Source organism: Carassius auratus, chromosome 24 (assembly GCF_003368295.1).
Source record: "Carassius auratus strain Wakin chromosome 24, ASM336829v1, whole genome shotgun sequence".
NCBI classification, from domain to species: Eukaryota; Metazoa; Chordata; class Actinopteri; order Cypriniformes; family Cyprinidae; genus Carassius; species Carassius auratus.
Window position 1 is genome coordinate 15,901,901 of NC_039266.1, and position 21,821 is coordinate 15,923,721.

The 21,821-nt window shown below is 35.1% G+C and overlaps 1 protein-coding gene, 1 long non-coding RNA gene and 1 pseudogene across 3 annotated transcripts; 1 reads left to right on the plus strand and 2 right to left on the minus strand.

Moving 5' to 3' along the window:
- Positions 1-697: 697 nt before the first annotated feature.
- Positions 698-11,302, minus strand: LOC113041860 (GPI ethanolamine phosphate transferase 1-like; annotated as a pseudogene).
- A 1,338-nt stretch (positions 11,303-12,640) lies between these two features.
- On the plus strand, positions 12,641-17,394 carry LOC113042404 (COP9 signalosome complex subunit 5). 2 transcript variants are annotated; one of them, XM_026201263.1, is made up of 9 exons: positions 12,641-12,750; positions 12,837-13,003; positions 13,094-13,328; positions 14,237-14,365; positions 14,789-14,854; positions 14,961-15,046; positions 15,143-15,254; positions 16,586-16,734; positions 17,126-17,394. In XM_026201263.1, exons 2-9 carry the CDS (start codon positions 12,867-12,869, stop codon positions 17,214-17,216), a joined length of 1,005 nt encoding a protein of 334 aa, XP_026057048.1. In that variant the 5' UTR covers positions 12,641-12,750; positions 12,837-12,866; the 3' UTR covers positions 17,217-17,394. The 2 variants fall into 2 exon arrangements, with proteins under 2 accessions (XP_026057048.1, XP_026057047.1); XM_026201262.1 differs by having other exon boundaries at positions 12,643-13,003.
- Positions 17,395-19,617: 2,223 nt separating this feature from the next.
- LOC113042405 (uncharacterized) lies at positions 19,618-20,462 on the minus strand. Its single transcript, XR_003275570.1, has 3 exons — positions 20,421-20,462; positions 19,779-19,836; positions 19,618-19,657 (listed from the first exon to the last, which is right to left on the minus strand). It is a non-coding gene; the product is annotated as an uncharacterized LOC113042405 (long non-coding RNA).
- Between the last annotated feature and the right edge of the window lie 1,359 nt (positions 20,463-21,821).

The window sequence follows — 21,821 nt, forward strand, 5'->3', positions numbered from 1 at the left end:
AAAGTGCCTATACTTTCAATTTTATGATAAAAAAAAATATAGAGAATTAAAGTGTGTTTTCTGATGTCAGTGTAACAAAGATGAAGTTTGACGATCCTGCATGCCATCTTTAATTGGACGCCTTTAGAAAGAAATGCCTCTTTAAAGATGTTAATTGCATCATGAATGAGTTTTTTTAGTTTTCGATATTAATTATTATTATTAAACACCTTTTGAACACTTTTGATTATAACAAACATAAAATGTTTCAAACATATTTCTAAATTATTTTTAAAAATAAATGAAAATAAATATTATCAGTTTGCCATTAAAAACCAAAACTGAAATATTGTTATGGCTGCAACAGCAGCTGTGTAGGCGTGAAGAGACAGAAAAAGGTACGGGCTGGGTTCTATTCATTCCCCGTTTCAACAAAAGTTCCCCTGGGCTCGGCGGGCCCCCAAACTGCACCTGCATGCCTCTCATGCCATGCCCGACGCTTCGCCACTGTTTCGGTTTTTGAATGAATATTAATAGCTTCTACTATGAACAATCGTTCATCTGACGCATGCGCAGAACGCACGTGTTAATTTTGCCGCCGCTGTAGTCTGTGCGGTCTGTTTCAGCCGGTCTGGTCCGACGCTTCCGACGCAAGGCGACAACACCGTCGGCTTCCTTCGCCGCTAGTTCTTTGATGTTAGCTCGGTGTGTCCGGGTCTTAAATGATAGTACTCAATATAGTGTCTAGTCTTAAGCTGACAGGGTCTGTGGTTTTTGGTTTTCCCGTGATCTTGTCACAGCTGCAGAGGGGGATGTGCAGAAGTTATTAATGGACATTGATGATGCGAGTAAAACTAAAGTGAAAGAACTTTCTTATGCTCATCAAGGCTGCATTTTTCAAACCGTAATATTGGGAAATATTATTGATAACTCTAATATTATTACAAAATAACTTTTTTAATACATTTTAAAAATGTAATTTATACCTGTGAAGGTTTATTGTAAATAAATTATTTTAAAATACAGAGTTATAAAACTACACATTTACCATAATGGCATCTTGTAACATAGTAACAATCCTCACCTTTGGCATAAATCATACAGTACATATAGAGAGACGCAGAATTTCCTTTAATCAAAATCAGTATTATGGAATTGTTATTCCCCTTTAAACTCAACTCTAAAATATTTGTAAGTCCACTGAATGTATTAACAGTAGATTACTGTTTTTATATTAGTCATGCAAAGTCTTTATATCGTAAGATGCAGAGTCATACGTTTAAGTAACAATATGTTAAGAAATACCCATAAACAGGAAGACCCACGCTGGACATCAGTCATATTACTGTGCTACTGAAAGCTTGTTTTTGCACCTTGGTAAACTTAAGAAAAAGGACCTGGAACTAAGTTGTCACCTAAAGCGGCATCTTTCAATTCTGTCCAATGAGGATCCTCTTGGAGGTAATATGTGCATCATGACGCTCAACAAATCTGGAAGATGGTCATGGACATCACAATGACATAGTGACTAATACTGCAACACAAAGAAACATTGAATCATATTCGTGCAATTTAGGCATTTTATTATGCTGTGATGTAGTGATTCTAGCTATAGCCGGTTACCTCAAATCAACTTCACAGAACAACACAAAACAAAATACCACACTCTTACAGTCTCAAATAGTTTTTTTTTTTAGTTTAACTCAAAGTGGGGCTTATTTCTTTTCCCAATATCCCTTGCTTATCCAAAGCATATCAGTAAAATCATGAATTAATTCACCATATAGGACAGCATCAAGGGATCCCATACGTCTTTCAAATGAGGAAGAGTAAGATATCAAGACACATCTGTAAATATTCTGACACAGTACTTCAATGTACCAAGTCCATAATTGAAGCAATCCATCATACACATCAACTCACATTAATTTATAACACTAATTATGACAGATGCAAATCAAACTGAGCTTGTGTTTCCCCATGGTTAAAAGAATGGAAGCTAAAACAAAGTACAATACAGTTAACACACCTAATGCCTACGTCAAGCCAGCTTCCATAAGCCTTCACTAAAGTAAAATATGTGCTGGTGAAAAAAAATAAGAGAGATAAGTTTTAACTTTTATGCAATTTAATTTTGCTATTATTTGTCATGTTCTGTATGCATGTTGTGTGTGCTTGTTTTCTCGAGTCTGAGATGACAAGCACAAAGAGGAAAAGCCAAGAAAATAAATGCAGATTTGATGTAAACTTAAGCAAATAATACCATAAAGTTATATACAAAACATACAGAACATATCCTTGTTGGACTTTGTAGGTTTATGTTTTTTAATCAAGTACACTAGATACCAAACCCCAGTTGTCAGAAGAACAAGGAAGTGTCTGTGAAGGCCACAAATATAGCAAATGCTTGAAGAAGTGGTCAGTATGCAAACACTGTGGGCGAAAAAAGAAAGACCTGTTGGTTTCCTGCCGTTTTATTTATTCTGCTAAGATGAGAGCTGAGTTGGCACTTGAATGCTTTCGAAAGTGCACATCACAATTACAAATAAAATTAATACCTACAAGAGGATGCAATAATTAACAAATCATAATAGCACAAATAGCTGTGGTGCATGTGGCACTAATTTAAGAAAAAAAGGGTCAATCTGATACTGTATGATGAGGAAGTGCTATACGGCCACTTCAGCAGGCCGCCCATGATGAAAGAATTGAAGATGGTCAAAAAGCAATAAACTGAGGCTGAATCAAAACTGTGAGGGAAGATAATAATTGAAGTTTACTTTATAGCACTGTTTTACTTCGAAATGACCAGCTACCTATAAATAGAGGCAATGTTAATGCTGCTGAAGAATGCAATTATAATGAAAAACACCTATTACAACAGTTAAGTAACTATATCATTTATATAATAGTATAATAGATCATCAAAAGACACAAATAATAGTTTGTAGACAAAAGAAGTGCAAAGAAGTAAGATCTCCCAATATCATACAGCCTCAGCTGCCTGATCTTAGTAATGTCAATGTTTTCACCAAACTAAATGCTGGAGAGCTGGGAAAATGGGAAACGGTACAATCAGTGGTCTGTCTACTCGTACTCTGATACATAAACTTTACACAATGCAATAAACTTCAACCTCATTTTGAGAATATTTTAGAGGCTGAAGAAAAGCATGAAGGCCTAGAGAAGGAGGGGACTGTACGGTACCTCAGTCTGATTTGAACTCCCATGTGTGTTCATGGCTTCCTGCTCAATGTTGATACATGCAAACATGAGCCATGACAGCACTGGAGGAAAAAGAGCCTCATACCTTTACAATTACAAACCAAACAGCTATTAGATAAGGGCTTTCATTGTAAAATATTAGTTTCAAATAAATTCTATTCAAATTTAGAATAAATTATAATAAAAACAACACAAAATGAAAATAGAATAATATCTTTAAAAAGTTCTGAAATTCATTTGATTTATTAGAACATCATGTCATTTGTTTAATATCTTTATAATGCAGACTACGGTTCAAAAGTTTAGGGTTCAAAGTAATGCTGTTTTTTGTAACTTTCTATTCATCAAAGTAACCTGAACATTTTTAATTATGGTTTCCAAAAAAAAAATAAAATATTAAGGAGCATAACTGTTTTTAACACTGATAATAAGAAGAAATGTTTATTGAGCACCAAATCAGATTGACCAGAAGACAAAATGAATGGTTGCTTAAAATTCCGCTTTGCCGTCACAGGAATACATGACATTTGATTTTTTTTTAAACTGTAATAATATTTCATTTCATTAACTATTTACTGCTTTTTTGATCAACTAAAATTAGCCCTTGGTAACTTCCTTAAAAAATAACCAGCCCCAAACTTTTGAATGGTAGTGTGTTAGCTAATTAGATTATTCATTATAATATTCTCTGTATAACTGTAACTGTCTCAAACCAGTCAGTGGCTAAACTAGAAACTTCTGCAACTTAACTGCTTACTGTATGCACTATGTGGTTTGCTTTTGAATTCCATTTCCTTAGACAACAACCTCAAGAGAAGAATTTGACTAAATCTAACATGTGCTGAATTACCTTTAATCTTAGCACAGACACATACAAATGAATGATCTGATGGCGTTAGATTGATGGTCAGTGGCTTTTGTCCTGTGCTTAGGAGGAGGTAGACACAAACTAAGGACATCCGGATACTCAGAAGTCTGTGAAAGAGCCTGGTGGAACTCAACAACGGTACCAAAAATGAGGAACCTAAAAAACAGAGTGTGAGAGAACATGGGTTAAAGTATGAACAGGACGAAAGAAAAGAAGAAGTGCAATTCACTGGTAAGCAGTCATGCATCAAGGGTTCATCACGCCATTTTGTCAACCTCATGTTATTTCAAATCTTTATGACTTTTTTTTTCTCTGCACAAAAGAAAATATTTCGGGGTTCCAACTTCCAAAACAGCACTGGACCCTTTTGACTTTCGCTGTATGGGAAAAAAAATTCCTCCAAATATCTTCCTGAGTGTTTCACAGAAGACAGAAAATCATACAGATTTGGAATGACATGAGGATGAGTAAACAATGACAGACGTGCAATTTTGGGGCAAACTATCCCTTTACAGTCTATAATGGAAACAGAGCATTGTGGGAATGGAAATGGCAAACCTAGTGTAAGCCAGCTAACAAGCTGGTTAAGGAGAGAGGCAAGCCTTGCTTCAGCTGCAGACTGGAGTGTGTGCTGGTCACACAGCATCACCTGCATCATCTGGAAACAAATGTACACAAATAAGATTCTCAGAGAAGTTTAAAGTAGGTTCAATTTAGATGTAGTCCCGATTTAGCCCATATGGATGGAAATAAGTAAGTAGATAAATAAGTAAAAAGTTGTCAAAAATATACCAAAAAAAATATTGTAAATAAAAACAGTAACCAAAATATATTTCAAAATGTATTTTGGGGCAAGACAATACATTTCCAATCTCACGCTAGGCTACATTTAGGCTAAATGCAAGTGTGGAAGGAATAGCCTACTAGAGATCAAATCTTTTTTGATTTCGTATCTACTATTGAAAATATGTTTTAATAATTAAATTCTGAAATGGTTAACAGTAGAGTAACAGTAATGTGTCTTATGTACAAAACAAAAAAGTTTTTAGATTTTGTTTTTACTAGCTAAACCCAGACAGAATGTTGTTTGTTACCATCTGCTGCTGTTGCAAGAGACATCATAAAATTTCAGAGATAATCAGAAACAGGAAATGCAATGTAAACTGTAAAATACAAATTATACCCCATAAAAATTACCCTATTACCATACATAATTTGCATTTGAATTTTGGTCATAAAGTTTTTTTCTGTTTCCTTTAGTGAATCATTTGCCTTATTTAAATGGTTTTCATGTCAGATACTGGATTTATCTAGCTCACCTCGCCTGAACCTGCTCTTTACAGAACTGTACCCTGGATCACTATTTTTAAACACAGGGCTTCCCAGCTGGAATTTGTGGATCTCTTGGGGGGTTCATGGGGGAAACTGCAGTCTACTAAGAAATTAAATCATAAAAATAAGTAAATAATTAAAAAACATTTAAAAGGAAGCCCTTACTAAACCTGCATGCCATGTGACCTTTAACCAAAACCACAAAACATGCAAATGTGCTGTTAAAAATATGAAAATATGTTTCAAGAAAATGTCAGGGATAAGTCAAGGAAATATTTAACACAAAAATCTGTTCATAACCAATATCCGACCTCAAATGTCTGCACCAAAATGTCCTAGAATGAAAAAAGACACAGAGAAAGAGTCAAAAATGACATGGCAGATGAACGGCTGATGGTCCCTTCGGGTCAGGTATAGAGGTATAAAGACAAGATCAAGGTGTCAGCACTCAGGGGTTGAAGAGGTCAGCGCACATTGTACTGTAAAACACATTACATTTAGAAGATAAACCTTCCTGATGCCATTCAGCATCACTAATCAGAGTGTATGAATGTGTTTAACAGTTTAAATGAAGAAAACGAACACAAATGATTGTGTATGACAGGTTTTGGCATCACTAAGTGAACAAAGAGTGCTTCGCACATAGTTAACGTCCGGTTCTCTTCCCACCACAGGCAACAGAGGAAACACAGCCAGAAACAGACAGCTCAAAATCCAGCTCAGTGACTTGAACTACAGTACAGTATAAAATACAAAAGAAAAACTATTAAAAAATGCTCCTCTAAACCTCAGATCAGAACGGGCCTTTAGAAAAGTCACCTTACTTTTGTGTAGAGACCAGAAACCACAGGCCACAGTGCCAGCACAAGCAGCCCTAAGGTCAACATGGCCCGACAGAAAAAAACTCACCACCTAAAAACACCAGCAGACAGGAAATGAAAAAAAACTGAAATAGTTAACACATCTAATTACTAGAGTACAAAACAGCGCTAACACTCAAACACAGACGACAGCATTCTCCATGTCTAGCACACAGCTTATCGAGCACTTACAAGTACTTCAATTCCAGTAAAAAATAGCCAAAGCATTTGCTGAGCTGTAATGAGGGGATTGCATGAACCAGACCAGTAAGAGTTTCAAATCTGTGACAAAGAGAAAACACACAATCTCCAAAAATCTAATGAGGAGGAAAAAACTGACTTGGTATAAAATGTATTGAAACATTTGAATATGATTAATAAATACAGATTTTCTGAGCATTTTTGTGAAATGCACCTATTTTCTTATTTTTCTTTGGTCATGTGAATCATTTTGCACATCATTGGGCCTGTGTAGTTAATTTATATTTATTAATTAACATTACACACAGGAAGATTTTTGGGTGGGCTATCCCTTTAATTGTGCATGCTCAATAATCCTATAATGTTACACTTAAGTAATCATTTAATAAAACTGTTAAATGTAATCTATACAAATTCTCAAAATAATACTTTAATAAAAAACAGGGCTGAGTAACTTACTCCCTTGTGACAGGGAGCAAGCAGTAGATGTAGTAGGTCCAAGGCCTGGCCTGGATCAACAAAAAGAGAGCCACAAGTAGACCTTTACACAGAAACATCTGTCCTAGACTCCTTCCTGTTACCACGAAAACCACAGATACAAACACATACAGGAAATGACATATATTTCAACTTTATCTTTATTTACCAGTAAACCACTAACCTCAATATTAATGGCAATGACCATGACCATGACTACAACATCCCCTGCTTACCATGTGCATGTTAGTTTGAGGTTTGTGTAGGCTGGCATGCATCTTCAAGATGAGCAAAACCACATAAGAGCTCCAACAATGAAACCAAGAAGGACTCTGTCATATGTGTGATAATACGACCAGCCCTATCAGATCTTCACAATAATGGATCTGGAGAAGAAGACAAAGAAAGATATGGCAAGGCAAGGTAAAGATAATCAAGTCCGTTTGGACATGATCACAACCAATTAACACTCAATGCTTCATCAAACTGTCCTTTCTGGATCAAATTTCTTGCATTATGCACAAAATCCATCTGTTTAGAGTCATTTCAGAGGCCTAGATGTAAAAAGAAATATATCTCACCTTAGCAGCTATATACCAACACCTTTAGAAGGTTCCAAGGAAGAAAGTAAGTCATACAGGGTTGAAAAGACTTGAGAGTAAGCAAATGATGACTGAATGTTTATTTTTAGGTGAAGTACCCATTTAAGCACTGACGTTTACTCACTGGTAGGGTGTAAACAGAAAAGATATTGCGGTTTCTTTCTTCTATGCCACTTTCACCTGTTGATTTAAACACAAGATAGCTAATTGTTTCTAATTAAAACAGACAGAACGGACCAAAGTGTGCTGTATTTCACCCTGAACTGTTCCAGGATCTGAATTGCATTTGCATATATGCTCTCAGCCTTAAAGTGCTGGCTATTATTCCGGTAATTCAGAGGTAACACACCCTATGATGCAAGAAATGCATTAATAAAAGAATATAAAAAGTGCATGCATGTCTATATCGAAGTGCACTGCTCTATGATATAAACTCGTGATGGGAAAGCACTGAACTCATCACAGAGTTCAATGGAAAGGGAACTCCTATAATTGATGACATAAGCAGAGCAATTTCAGCCTGTAAAAGCATATAAAGTTCAGCTCAGCTGTGTTCCTGTAATTTTTTTAAATACATTTCATTAACAAAAAAATCTCACCTGATTGACATCCACTCTCCTGGAAGTATCCAAGAGTCATTAAACAAAGCTTTTAAATAATTATCATCATATTTGTGAGAGCTCTCCCGTTGTGCTGTCTGAACCCCAGCGCCCCAAGCTACCAGTGGGTTCAGCGTTTCTGATGGATGTCCCACACCGTGAGATCCTATAAAACATATACTCATATACTGCATTGCAAATTACATATTCTTCTACATAAAACATTATTTTGTAATGTTGACTTGAACTTGAACCATAATACAAAATAAGTGAATGTTATTTAATTCTTAAAAGAAGTTTTAAATTTATAAAGACTAGGTGACAGAGATGTTTTACCCCAATTTTTCATGCCATGATCGGACGTAAAAATATAAGCCGTTTTTCTATTATGCCCATAAAAGTCGTCCATCATAGTGACCATTTCAGCGACACCAGCATCTACCAGGCCAATGTTCTCCAGATATTCCCTGTAAATGCAGAAGATTTTCCATTTGAGAATTTGACGATGGCAGTAGCGCCTCCTAGTGGTAATTCTCATTTAAGGTGTTCTGAATATATGCATTTAGTATATAAATAAAAAACATTTAGTTCAAGATCTCAACACACTATACTATAATAAAATTCCATTTATCTTTCACTTATACAAACAGTAAAATAAAAATAAAAAAGGTAAAAGGTGTTTACACATTACAATGTCTAATGTGGTGATGTGTTTTACTTTGACGGGTCGGTGGGCATGGCCATTGGTGTCTATCTCCAAAAGAAGAAGGAAAAACACATTCTGTTCTTCATTTAACATATTCAGTAGAGTTTCATTACTTTTGGCACCACTGAAGAAATTCATAAAGGGAAAAAAATAAGAAATAAGATAATTTAGCCATGCTGTTCATTCATATCCTCATATGGGTTTCAGACTAAGTATAAACATAAAAATCAAATCAAGTTAATTGTTTTAACCAATGATGCATTAAATTGGTTTAAAATGACAATGAAGACATAATGTTACAAAATATTTATATTTGAAATAAATACTGTTCGTTTGAACTTTATTTTCAAAAAAGGATGCTCAAAAAAAGTGTATGTGTTTCCACAAAAATATTAAAGGGGGGGTGAAATGCTGTTTCATGCATACTGAGTTTTTTACACTGTTAAAGAGTTGGATTCCCATGCTAAACATGGACAAAGTTTCAAAAAATAAGTTGTACGTTTGAAGGAGTATTTCTGTTCCAAAAATACTCCTCCCGGTTTGTCACAAGTTTCTAAAAGTTTTTTTCGAGTATGGCTCTGTGTGACGTTAGATGGAGCGGAATTTCCTTATATGGGTGCTAAGGGCACTTCTGCCGGAAGAGCGCGCGCTCCCGTATAGCAGAGCACTGAGAGCACAGACATTCACTGATCAGAGCGAGAGCGTCGCGAAATGTCACAAAAGGAGTGTGTTTTTGGTTCCCAGGGCAAGACAACCCTGCACAGATTACCAAAAGAGAAACAGCATTAAGGGACCAGTGGATGGAGTTTATTTTTACAGAGCACAAAGTGTTTGTGTTTGTTCCCCTGCATTTCGAAGATGCTTGTTTTACAAACAAGGCCCAGTTTGACTCCAGATTTGCACATCGTTTATTTTGATGCGCGTAAGCACATCAAGTACACAACATGCGATGTTGTCATCAAACTGCACTTTCCATATGTAAAGCTTAAAAAAAAAAAAAAAAAAAAGACGACAAAGTGGAACTTAGTCATTTTCCAAAACCGCTAAGCAAATATATACAGTTTCAGTACATACCACATAGAGACGTCGTTGCTGATGCTGCTCTTGTTAAATTTCAGCCTCTGGATCTGATTCTGGATCATAAATATACGCTGAATCTGACTGTTAGCCATGGTTTGTTTTGGTTGGTTTTGTCCTCACGGTAATGTCACAGCTTCCAAACGCTCTCAACGCAAAAGCCTACTGGCGCTCGTGATTCTTTAGCTCCGCCCACACGTCACGCCTCCAGCCGGTCGTGTTTTTCCGGGAAAAATCGGTACAGACTATCTTTCTCTTATGAATATAATAAAACTAAAGACTTTTTGGAGTTATGAAGGATGCAGTACTACTCTATAGGTACTCAAGATTAACAGGATATTGAGTGAAAACAAGCATTTAAAAATTACAAATCTAAAAGGTACATGTGGATCGTGTGCCAACTGGAGACTGGGGTAATGGCTACTGAACATTCAACAAATTATATTTTAAAATATATTAAAATAGAGAAAAGATATGTTTAATCTAATATTTCTATATATACAATATATTATCCAAGATTTAGGAAATTGTTAAGAAATTTGATTTAAAATAATTTTAGACAAAGCATGTTGTACTGTTTAAGTTTAAACAATTTTTTTATGATTTTTTCAAATAGCAGACCTCTAAATACTGGGCCATGCTTTAATATGCATCACTGCCGACATAACAGCTGGGTTTTTTTTTAAAGTTTAGATCATCAAAAGTAATTACCTAAAAGCCCCTACATAAAAGTATCCTACATGGATACCTACATGGTCTCCAGTAGCTGCTATAAAACGCACATGCTGGTAAAGCTACCAAATAATGTCACTATAATGTTTATTAACAGGTGTGTGGCTATACCTTTAGCAAACATCTGTAATATATCAGGACTTCCCAAACACCATTTTCCTTCCAGCCTGTAAGCACGGAAATAAGTAATGCAATTAAAGGTTATACAGAAACACACATGCAACTGCTGCTTACCCTTGGCAACAGCACTAACATCCTCATAAAAACCCGCTATTTGAGCCACGTGACCTGGGTGTGATTCTGTTGGGAGTCTGTGTGATTCTGTGTGAGACACTCCCTATCTGCCGCTCTCCTCAATCACACTCCTTATGACAGCAAAAAATAAGAACCAGAAGTTAAATTTTAATTCAATGCATTTTATGCAAACCATCAAAAAACATTAAACATCTACTTTTCTGGACCACATTTGTAAACAGGACAAGCACATGCATGAAAAGATTATTCCACGCTCATCACCTTAGGTAAGGAGCCCTGACTGTCCCATTGTCATCTGGCTTAAAGAGACTTTCACCTCTTTGACCATCTGCCACAAAGAGCACCAGGCGCTTGGTCGGAGGGGCCAGAGGGATACACTGTATTGTCATTCCATGGATGAGAGGGGATTTGAGATAAATGTCAAATATTGAGAGAAAGAAGACTACATGGACTACATGAGTCCCACGATGAAGAATGTCATCATCTTCATCGTGTCTGCTGTCAGACCAGTGGCACTGATTTAGAAAAAGGAAAGAAAGACAAGAGAAAAGCTGGACATTTGAAATGCATTTGGTTATATTTTAAAGTCTTTAGAATTTTGCCTTGAAGACATTACATATTAACATGACTGTAAATTCAAAAGGACTTATAAATCCATAGTCATCACAGAAGTAACATCTGCAAATGTTTTAAAAAATTGTATGAGTGAATAAAAAACCGCTGGAAAATCGCTTAAATTTTAATCTAAGGGAATAAATGTGTATCAGTCATAGACTGTATAAAAACAGCTATCAGTCCATCAATGCTGTCAATCAAAGCACTCGGCAAAGCATGAAAAAAAAGCAGGTTTAAAAAAAAACGCGTCTTTCACTCAGGCTTTTCATCTGTTTTAATATACTGTTATATGTGTCACGAAAAACTTGACTTTTGACCTACCAAAACAAATAGTTTGTAAGCAAATTAACTTAGAACCTTTATTCACTTCCTTGTATTAGTAACCTTTGAACTGGAAATCGTGCAATGCATTTTGGGAAATGTAGTTTACTCCATGTGAGTGTTTTTCCTTCAGAAAACAAAAATCAGTTTAATAATGTGTTTTTTTAAAGTGTGATTAGTTTAAATAATGTCAGTGATATTACGACTATGGCATGAATTAAATTTTTTTATGTAAGTCAGAAAAACACTAATGTCTCCATATTTTTTTTTACAGTAGCATACAATTAAAAATCCAAATTGCACTTTACATTTTGATATGTTGTAATGATATACTCATTTTGGCCTTTTTCTTCACATCTGCATATTTTATTTGTCCCATAATAGTAAATAGTAGTCTGAAAAATAGTACATTAAATGGTACGGTCGTCTTTATTTAGATTATTTAGATTAAAATGGTGAACAAACAAACAAACAAATAAATAATTCAAAAGACAAAAATGATTCTGGACAAATAAGAGCATCAACCAAGTAGTTCAAATTTAACAAATGAGAGATTAAAAAATAAAATAAACTTAATCGTAAAAACTTAAAATGTAAACATACAGATAAAGAAACTAAAAATAAATAAAATAACTATGACTTAAAAACAGACATAATAAACAATTAATAAAAGAATAAACAGTTAATAAAAGAATAAAAGAAAACCTTAATAAGCAGAGAAAAGCGAATTTAACAACAATAAGTGTCGAAATAGTTTGAGACTTTTATTTTGACACAACTATAATTCCTTTGTAACGCGTTTGGTCGCTAGGTTCACTCAGCCAGGACTCAAGAGTTGGTCAATAAAGGGACTCAGAAGAGCTTTTTGAATGATTACTAAACGCTGCGTTTACAGTTTTAGGTAAACTAAACGCCTTGCGATATTTTCTAGTATTTTAAATATCGTACATTACAAGTAACGTTAGTATTGAACATACTTTGTTATAGTTAATCCGGACGTAAAACCCGACTCTAGCTATGGCTGGCAGTAGCATAGCGATGAAAACATGGGAGCTGTCAAACAGCATGCAGGAAGTTCAGAGTATTGATGAAATATATAAGTATGATAAAAAACAACAACAAGAGATTCTGGCAGCCAAACCGTGGACTAAAGAGTGAGTTTACCACACCATCCGAATCTATTCCTCTACAAGAGGCTTCGACTGCTGAATAACAGTTCTCCATACTGCTTTTGTTGTTTACAGCCATCATTATTTTAAATACTGCAAGATATCAGCATTGGCACTGTTGAAGATGGTAATGCATGCCCGATCTGGAGGAAACCTTGAGGTGATGGGACTTATGCTGGGGAAGGTGGATGGAGAGACCATGAACATCATGGACAGTTTCGCTCTGCCCGTGGAGGGCACTGAGACGCGGGTCAATGCTCAGGCTGCAGCCTATGAATACATGGCTGCTTATATAGAGAATGCTAAACAGGTACACTAACCCATTTGCACTGTCTTTGCTTTTAAATATGTATCCACAGCTTTATACTGCGGGTACATTGCATATGTTGAATCTGAAGTTTTTCTGTGGTGCAGTGTGCTACTAAACTATACATGCATTATATATATATATATATATATATATATATATATATATATATATATATATATATATATATATGATACTCATCCAAAAATATCTAGCAAATTCATTTATAATTAATATGCATAATCTAATGTTAACTGAGAGTCTACATGAAATATATGCACTAATAAAATTTCACATCACAGTACCACTTAAAATAAATCAATAAAAGCGCAAGCATGATTTAAAATAATTAATAAATGGTTACTATTCACAGAAATCACAACATACACAAATTATGTATGCTGCATCTTTGTGTTATATGCTATACTCATCCAAAATATTTTACTTCTATAATTACTACACATTACGTTTTTATGATCTAATATCAAATGAGAGCTTATATGGGATATTTGTACTTAAAAAGATATTTACCACTTAACAAGACCATTTGAAATTAATTATTGGTTATTTAAAAATAGTACAAATCAGTAAGTAAGTGGTTAACAGTCATAAGAACTAAAATAAATATGTATTGTGTATGCTGCATCTTGGTGTGATGTGCTGTATTCCTCTAAATGTTTTACTAATACTTTTAGAATTATTATGCATTCAGTTTTCATAATGTGACTACATGGGACAATTGCATAAAAATGTGTTTATCAAAAAAAAGATAAAAGATAATTTTAAAAAATGGTAATTAAAAAGTAAATAGTTAACAGTCACATGAACTAAACTATACATTCCCCATGACCACCATATGATATGATGGTATATTAGTAATTCTGAAGATCATAATTTCTGAATTCATTTAGGTAGGGCGGTTGGAGAATGCCATTGGATGGTACCACAGTCATCCTGGATACGGCTGCTGGCTTTCAGGCATAGATGTCAGCACTCAGATGCTCAACCAGCAGTTTCAAGAGCCCTTTGTCGCAGTAGTGGTAAGAGCTGTTAAAAATGTTAAACTGGTTGCTTGTTTTGCATTAGGGCCGATTTTGCAAAGTCCTCTCTAAACCCTGTTCCCATCAATCTCTGAAGACAGAGGCGGAAAATAGCTCAGCTACGAAATTGTTAAAGTATCAGTTTAAATTCAGTAATATCACTGATCCGTAATTGACCCCTAAAATACAAATGAGTTTGGTGACATTTCTGCCGTGGTGTCTGATTAATGGCTGTTGGCTTTGTAACTGAATACATTATACAGTTTACCCTTCGCTGCTATTGCTTATTTTGTGCTGAGGGCAAATAGCGAGCTGGTGCTCATAACTTTCACTTGCTAAACTGGCAGCTCAGTGTTTTTATTTGTTAGATTTGACTGAACTGTTTTGCTTATTACAGTCCTTGTAATTTTTCATCCTTCTCAGATTGATCCCACAAGGACTATATCCGCAGGGAAGGTCAATCTCGGAGCGTTCAGGACATATCCGAAGGTAGGAACATTTTTTAGTAACCGTGTAGTATTTCATATGTATGTGTCTATTCATTTATATGCGTTTGATAGGAGTTTTCATCACATATTTTAATTTTTAATGCTAGGGTTACAAGCCTCCAGATGAGGGTCCATCTGAATACCAAACGATACCACTTAACAAGATTGAGGACTTTGGAGTGCACTGCAAACAGTAAGCTTTTTTATGCACTTATTTATACTGATTTCATTTTATTGACTTTGCTTTAAAATATGGGAGATTTACCATGAACTGTTTTGTGATTTTTAGGTACTATGCTTTAGAAGTGTCTTATTTTAAGTCTTCCCTGGACCGCAAACTCCTAGAGCTGTTGTGGAATAAGTATTGGGTCAACACTTTGAGCTCCTCCAGCCTTCTGACAGTATGTACTGTCTTTTATTACATTATTGTATTTCATATAGCAATATGTGCAGAAATCTTGAGTCATTTTAGAAAATGTAGATATTTAACCTTTGTGCTTGTGCTGAAAATATTTACACCTAATTTGGTGTAAAATTTAAAATTACAAAATTGGTTATAAATCTCTCATTATGCAGTAAGCACAGATTTTGTATTTCTTTGTTTAGAACTGACTGTTCATAGGTTCATTGATCTGAGCATGGGTATTTTCTGTGCTATACTCATCAAAAAAATACTTTACTAATTGTTTTATAATTATAATGCTTTCAGGTTAAATTAATTGAGAGACTACATGTCATATTTGCACTGATTGAAAATTGGCATTATTTACTCATTCTATACGCTTCAAGATCAAAGAAACCTACAGTCAGTCAGTTCCGAAGAGAAAGACAAAACTGTTACAATCAAAAGAACACAAGTTGGTAAAAAGATTGAATTCAATATTTGGTCATAAAATAGCGTAGCAAGATATTTAAAAGTTATTTTTTATAGGCCTGTCATTTTTGACTGGGGACACTGAAGTGTAGCAATGTGGAAAAATTTGCTAAATATTTTGTGAAAAAAATGTTAGCAAATTGTTTAACCCTAAATGAGCAAAATAAGTGTATTTTAGTTCAGTGCAGTAACATTATCTTGCATTAACCAGAACAGGATTCATCTGTTTGTCATTGTACTGTTATCTCTATATCTTGTTTCTTGTTCATATAAAAATATTAACGTAATTGTTATCGTTATCATCCTGAAAATGTTTTGGATTCTGAAGGGTACAAGTATTTTATGTGCAGGCGATCAATAATATGACAGGCGTTTGTTGACAACTTGTGTGCATGATTAATATTTGTAGATGCTGCTTTTGTTTCCCTACCTTTTAGTTTTGAAAGCTTGTCATTGTTGATTATGACTTTCTGTCATGAGCTTTGTTTAACACATGCAATGGGCTGTAGACTATCTAAACAGCAGCCTCAGAGCTCTGTTAGAGATAAATTGACTACTTGTCAAAAGTGACTTGCTTCACCGTGGAAGAAGTGTTGTCAGTGATTACGTGGTCACCACAGACTGAGATCTTAAGACACTGAGTCTGTCTTTATTATGAATCCTCGTCTGGGCAGTGTACATTCTCACCTTCTGCAAACGCTAGAAACCTCATTCAGGAGGGTTCAGCAAGCAATTCAACAACCTGCTTAATTGATTATCAGTGGAATGCATGCTGTGAAGGTTTAAGTATTGTTGTGAAATTGTGAAATTAACCTAGAGCAAGAGGAATTGTGGTGTTAATGGCTCTTGCTCCTTCAGAATGCAGACTACACCACTGGACAGGTGTTTGACTTGTCTGAGAAGCTCGAGCAGGCAGAAGCTCAACTGGGACGAGGCAGTTTCATGTTGGGCTTAGATACTCATGATAGGAAATCTGAGGACAAACTTGCAAAGGCAACACGTGACAGGTAAAACAATTCCTATCAATTCAGTATTACATTTTTCCATTCAAAATATATTGTTATATGATAGTATAAATAAGTGGAAATAAACAGGGTGTTGCAGGAGGGTAAATTTGTGTCATTTGATTATTAAAAATATAATATCGACTTCACATTTATTCATATTTATTTATTTTAAAAAAACTAACGTCACATTTATTCTTTTCTTTTTTAATTTTTCTTCATGAAAGATTATTTATTTACTTATTATTTAATTAATTTATTTTTTATTTCACATTTATTTATATTTATTTTGTGTGAGCTTATAAATGACTTGTTGAGTGTCTTTTTAGGTGCAAGGGTCCCCTCTTTTTGATTTGGATAAAAACATGATCAGACATCTTTCTTTGCTTTGCAGCTGCAAGACAACCATTGAAGCAATTCATGGTTTGATGTCCCAGGTTATCAAAGATAAACTCTTCAATCAAGTGAACACATCTTCCAACTGAACTTGGAAGGAACTGGAGTTAGATGACTTCACATGCAGTGTTTGCTTAGTTATGTGTTCTTTCGTTGAGATCTTGCTTTGAAAGATTCAAAGGAATTCTCCTGTAGGATTGTTTGCATCATTTATCATTTGTTTAAACAAAGAAATAAATGTTGTTCAGGTCGATTCGTTGACAGACAGTAGGTGTTTCTTTGCCTCATCTTAATTTACTTGCAATTCATTTTATCACATTTTCTGCTAAAGTCTCGTCTGAAATCATAACTCGCCCAGCTCATCGTCAAAGCTGTCCTTTAGATCAAGACAAATGAGTTTTCCTTAGTGCTCAGACATTTGAAATATATTCTCCTCTGGGTTCAGTGTGTAACATGGTACAGCACCGTTCCCATTTCCCACAGCTTGTTTCGGGAGCTGTTACAGCAGTATTCAACATTTATATTTAACAAAAACCACAGTGCTCCACAAGAGGTCATTTTCATATTTGCCAGTCATAGCATTACATAATGGAATAACAAACTCAACGGCCCAAAGATAAACACAGCTTGGCATGGCCGCAGCGCATCTGTCAGGACGACCCTGTGCAGGTTGTCTCTGTGTTGTACACAGTCCTTCAGGATTCGGAGCGTTCTGCTGTGGCCTGTCACTGATGCATCACAGGAACAGGAGCCCGATACAGTGGAGTCTATTCAGCCCTGCACGTCTGCTCCAGAGCCATATAGAGAGAGAGTTGCGACAACGGAAGTTCGAAATGTTTGGTTGTCACGTGATTCGTGTAGACTTCAAATAGTTCCAGGAAGTGCATTGGCGGCCATTCAAACTGATAGAGTAGAGTGACAGAACTGCGATTTCTGGTAATAAGGAGTCAATAAATGCATTTATTTTATATGTTTATACAACACACTGACATATGTATGTAGCATGAGTATGTAGTTACAGCGATGTTGTTTTTAAAATATCAAATCGGGTAATATTTGAGGATTAGTGTTCAATTACCGTTATTTTAAAAACGTATTTCAGGCTAACGTTAAGTTTTATAAACACGGGTTGCTGTTGCCTTTTTACGTTACATATTGTCCATTTTTTCACTGATCTAATGTTAACTCATGTCATATCGATGACTTTCAGGTAGTACAGAGACAGGCTGGTAACAGGTGATTTTCAGCTCGCACCGCACTATGGGTCAATTAACTGTTACCAGCAGTAATTAGCATGTTAAATAAATGTAAAATGAAGCTTACTGTTTATAATTCTTACAATTACATATAGTAATATAATTATGTATTATAAATAATATACCTATTATATCTAGTATAATTCTTACAATACTTATTCATGTACACAATATATTCAGGTTTAAAACAACTTAAGCATGCTCGTATATAAACATGTACACTGCCATTCAAAATGATGCTGAAAATTCAGGTTGGCATCACAGGAGTATATTCCATTTTAAAATAGAAAACAGTTATTTTAAATTGTAATTATACAATTAACTATTTACAGCAATTCATGAATACATTTCTAATAAATTTAATAGCATGACAAGCATTTTGTATGTGTCCTTTCTTTCATGTTGTCCTTGCATAGTCTCCACCGTGGTTTACTGTGCTGCATGGGGATGCTCCACTCAGTCAGAGAAAGGTGTGCGAATGTATGGCTTCCCCGCTGACATAGAGAGGAGAAAATAATGGTTGGCTCAAGTCAGCAGGAGCAATCTAAATACAAATAAAAATTACAACAACAAAAAATTGTTAGGTAATTATACTTACATTTATTTGCACTTTTTTACATTGACAATGTTTTACTAGAAATAAGGAACAAGCAAAGCCTTGCAAAACCCAGGGAGCTGAGACTCATGGTGAGACATTGCAGGGAGTCATCAGTGTTACCTATAACTGCATTTAACCACCATGTGATATGTACTGTAAGTGGGTAGACAAAAAAAAGGTGTGTGTGGAAACTAAACTGAAGTCAGTATGCAGACAAATTGCGGCAATGCAATTTGTCATGACCAAAAAATTCAAGAGTAGGCTGAGACCAGATGCTATTCCCACAATCTTTGTACACCGTCCTGTGGTCAAAAAGAGGAGGGCCCTGCTCCACGATGCACCCCTAGACCTGTGAACATACAAGAAATGGCTGCTGATTACAGCTATGTTATTTCAGGTGATTCATATATAATAAGTACAAACTCGTACTAGTTGAAGTAAAGTGATGTGATATTTTCAATATTTAAAATTAGCAAAACCATGTATTCTACCTCTATCAGTTTCAAAGGTTGAGGAAAAAAGAACGAGGACACTCAGAGAAAGGAAAGTGAGAGTGAAGAAAAAGGACATGGCTAGAGAGGAGAGACAGGGACAGGTGACACTGCCCAGTCAACCAGCAGCAAGTCAGTCAGCAGCCAGTCAGCATTCCTGTGAACCATCAGCCAGTTACCAGGGTCTATTAAAAAAATTTAAGAGACAAGAAAAAAAAATAAAGATCAAGCAATGCAAAGGCAGCACTAAGAAAAATAATGAAAATTCAGCTATCAAAAAAAAAAGGTCCCCTCAGCTCTCCTGACCTGCATCCTCACTGATGCTCCATCACAGAACACTTCAGTGGCACCACTAATCCTCCACCTACCAGAACCCACAGAATATTACAGTATGTTACTTTTATACACTAACAAGTCTAAGTATATAATACAGTATTATTATATAATATAGACAGGTAATAGTAAATGAATCACAATGACTAAAAACACTCCACCCATGTTTTTGCAAACTCAATTCACTCTAAATGTATATCAATAGGGTGCATTTTATTATTAAGTAATTGAATACGTGTAATAAGGAACAAACTTTATAACCTCATTTTTACCACTTCCACTCACCGCTGTCACACGTTATATTGAACTAACGTAATAGGCTATGTAACGTTAGCTAACTTTCCCCACCCTGCAAAAAAATATGTTTATACTCCTTTTTTTCTAATTGCAAACACGATGGATGAAACTGAATTATGAGAACAGATTTTACAATTATTAGGGTGTTCGTTACTAACTTTATGCAGCTCCAATCCTAGCCTAATCTGTTAGTTATCTGATAACAAACCTTAAATCTACTAATTTAATGAGTGATTATCTACTAGAAGGTTTTAATTTGCAATTTATTGTTATTAAGATGTACTGATAATATTCAATCTTATTATTTAAACGTTTTACCTGTTAAAAGTGCGTCGCAAACGGTTTGTTCTGCTGCATCTTCTACGGCGCGGCATCGGTTTGCCGCTACTTCCGGGAACTATTGAGAGGCTCCACGAGCCGCCATTGCTGTAAAAAAAGCGTTCCATTGGAGTCAATGGAGTTGTCGCAACTCTCACTCTATATGGCTCTGGTCTGCTCTTTATCGCTGCAGACACTCAACGCCCGTGTGGTTTCATGTACACACACGTGCCTGCATTTTCTTACAGACAACAGTGCCGACTTCATATTCATGCACATTTTTGTACACCACATCATTGTACTAATTTTAAGATTTTCTGTTGTGTTCCGGAAAGCATCAGTCTGTTCAATTATGCACTATGCAATTTGTAGATTTTGGCCTGAAGTTGTAGTGAGAGTGTGTGTTTTTTTGCTCTTGTGATGATGTCCAATTTTTTTATTCCATAGAGTATTGAATTAATTAAAGGAATAGTTCAGCCAGAAATTTTAATTTATTGAAAATGTATTCCTCATTAGGCCATCCGAAATGTAGTTTGTTTGTTTTAAAAAATCCCTTTTTCAACAGTGGATCATCTTAAGTGAATGGGTGCCATGATAATGAGAGTTCAAACATCTGATAAAACATCACAATAATCCACAAGTAATCCATTCCAGACTAAAAATGTATCATGTGGAAAGAGGAAACAATTAAAAAGGTCTTAATGATGGATTTGTGCATATTAAAAAAAATGCATATTTCCACAAATTGATGGACTAGTGGTGTTATTTGTTTTGTTATTTGTCAGCTGTTTGGACTTTAATTCTGATGGCACCCATTCACTGAAGAGGATCCATCGGTGAGCAAGTGCTGTTATGCTGCGTTTCTGGCTGAACTATTCCTTTAATTAATTTAATCCTCTACGGAATAAAACACTGGTCGTCATCACAAGCAAAAACATTCTTGCTGCAACTTCAGGCCAAAATCCACAAATTTGATGACCTGAGAGCGAGTACATTTTTAGAAAAAAATTATTTTTGCATTAACTATTCCTTTAAAATCATAGTCATCAAAAAATCCTATTCATATGTTCCTTATTTCACCCATTTGAATTACAAATTAATCTTATAATCATCACCGCATAAGCATTTTTTTAATACGTGCAGTAAAGAATAAGGAGCAGAAGAATATAAATGAGTTGAAATATAACTAAGCCTAAGTATATTATGATTTCCATAAGTGAACTAACATCAGTGAAATCCATTAACTCAATTATAAAGTATGTTTTCAAGAGTCTTCTAAAATTTATTGGAATTCCACTTCATTTTCTGAACCCAAAGCAAACATGTTTTAAAATAATAAGTATTATGAACTATGATTGATATTTGATTAAGTGAATATATCTGAGTGATGAGAACAGATAA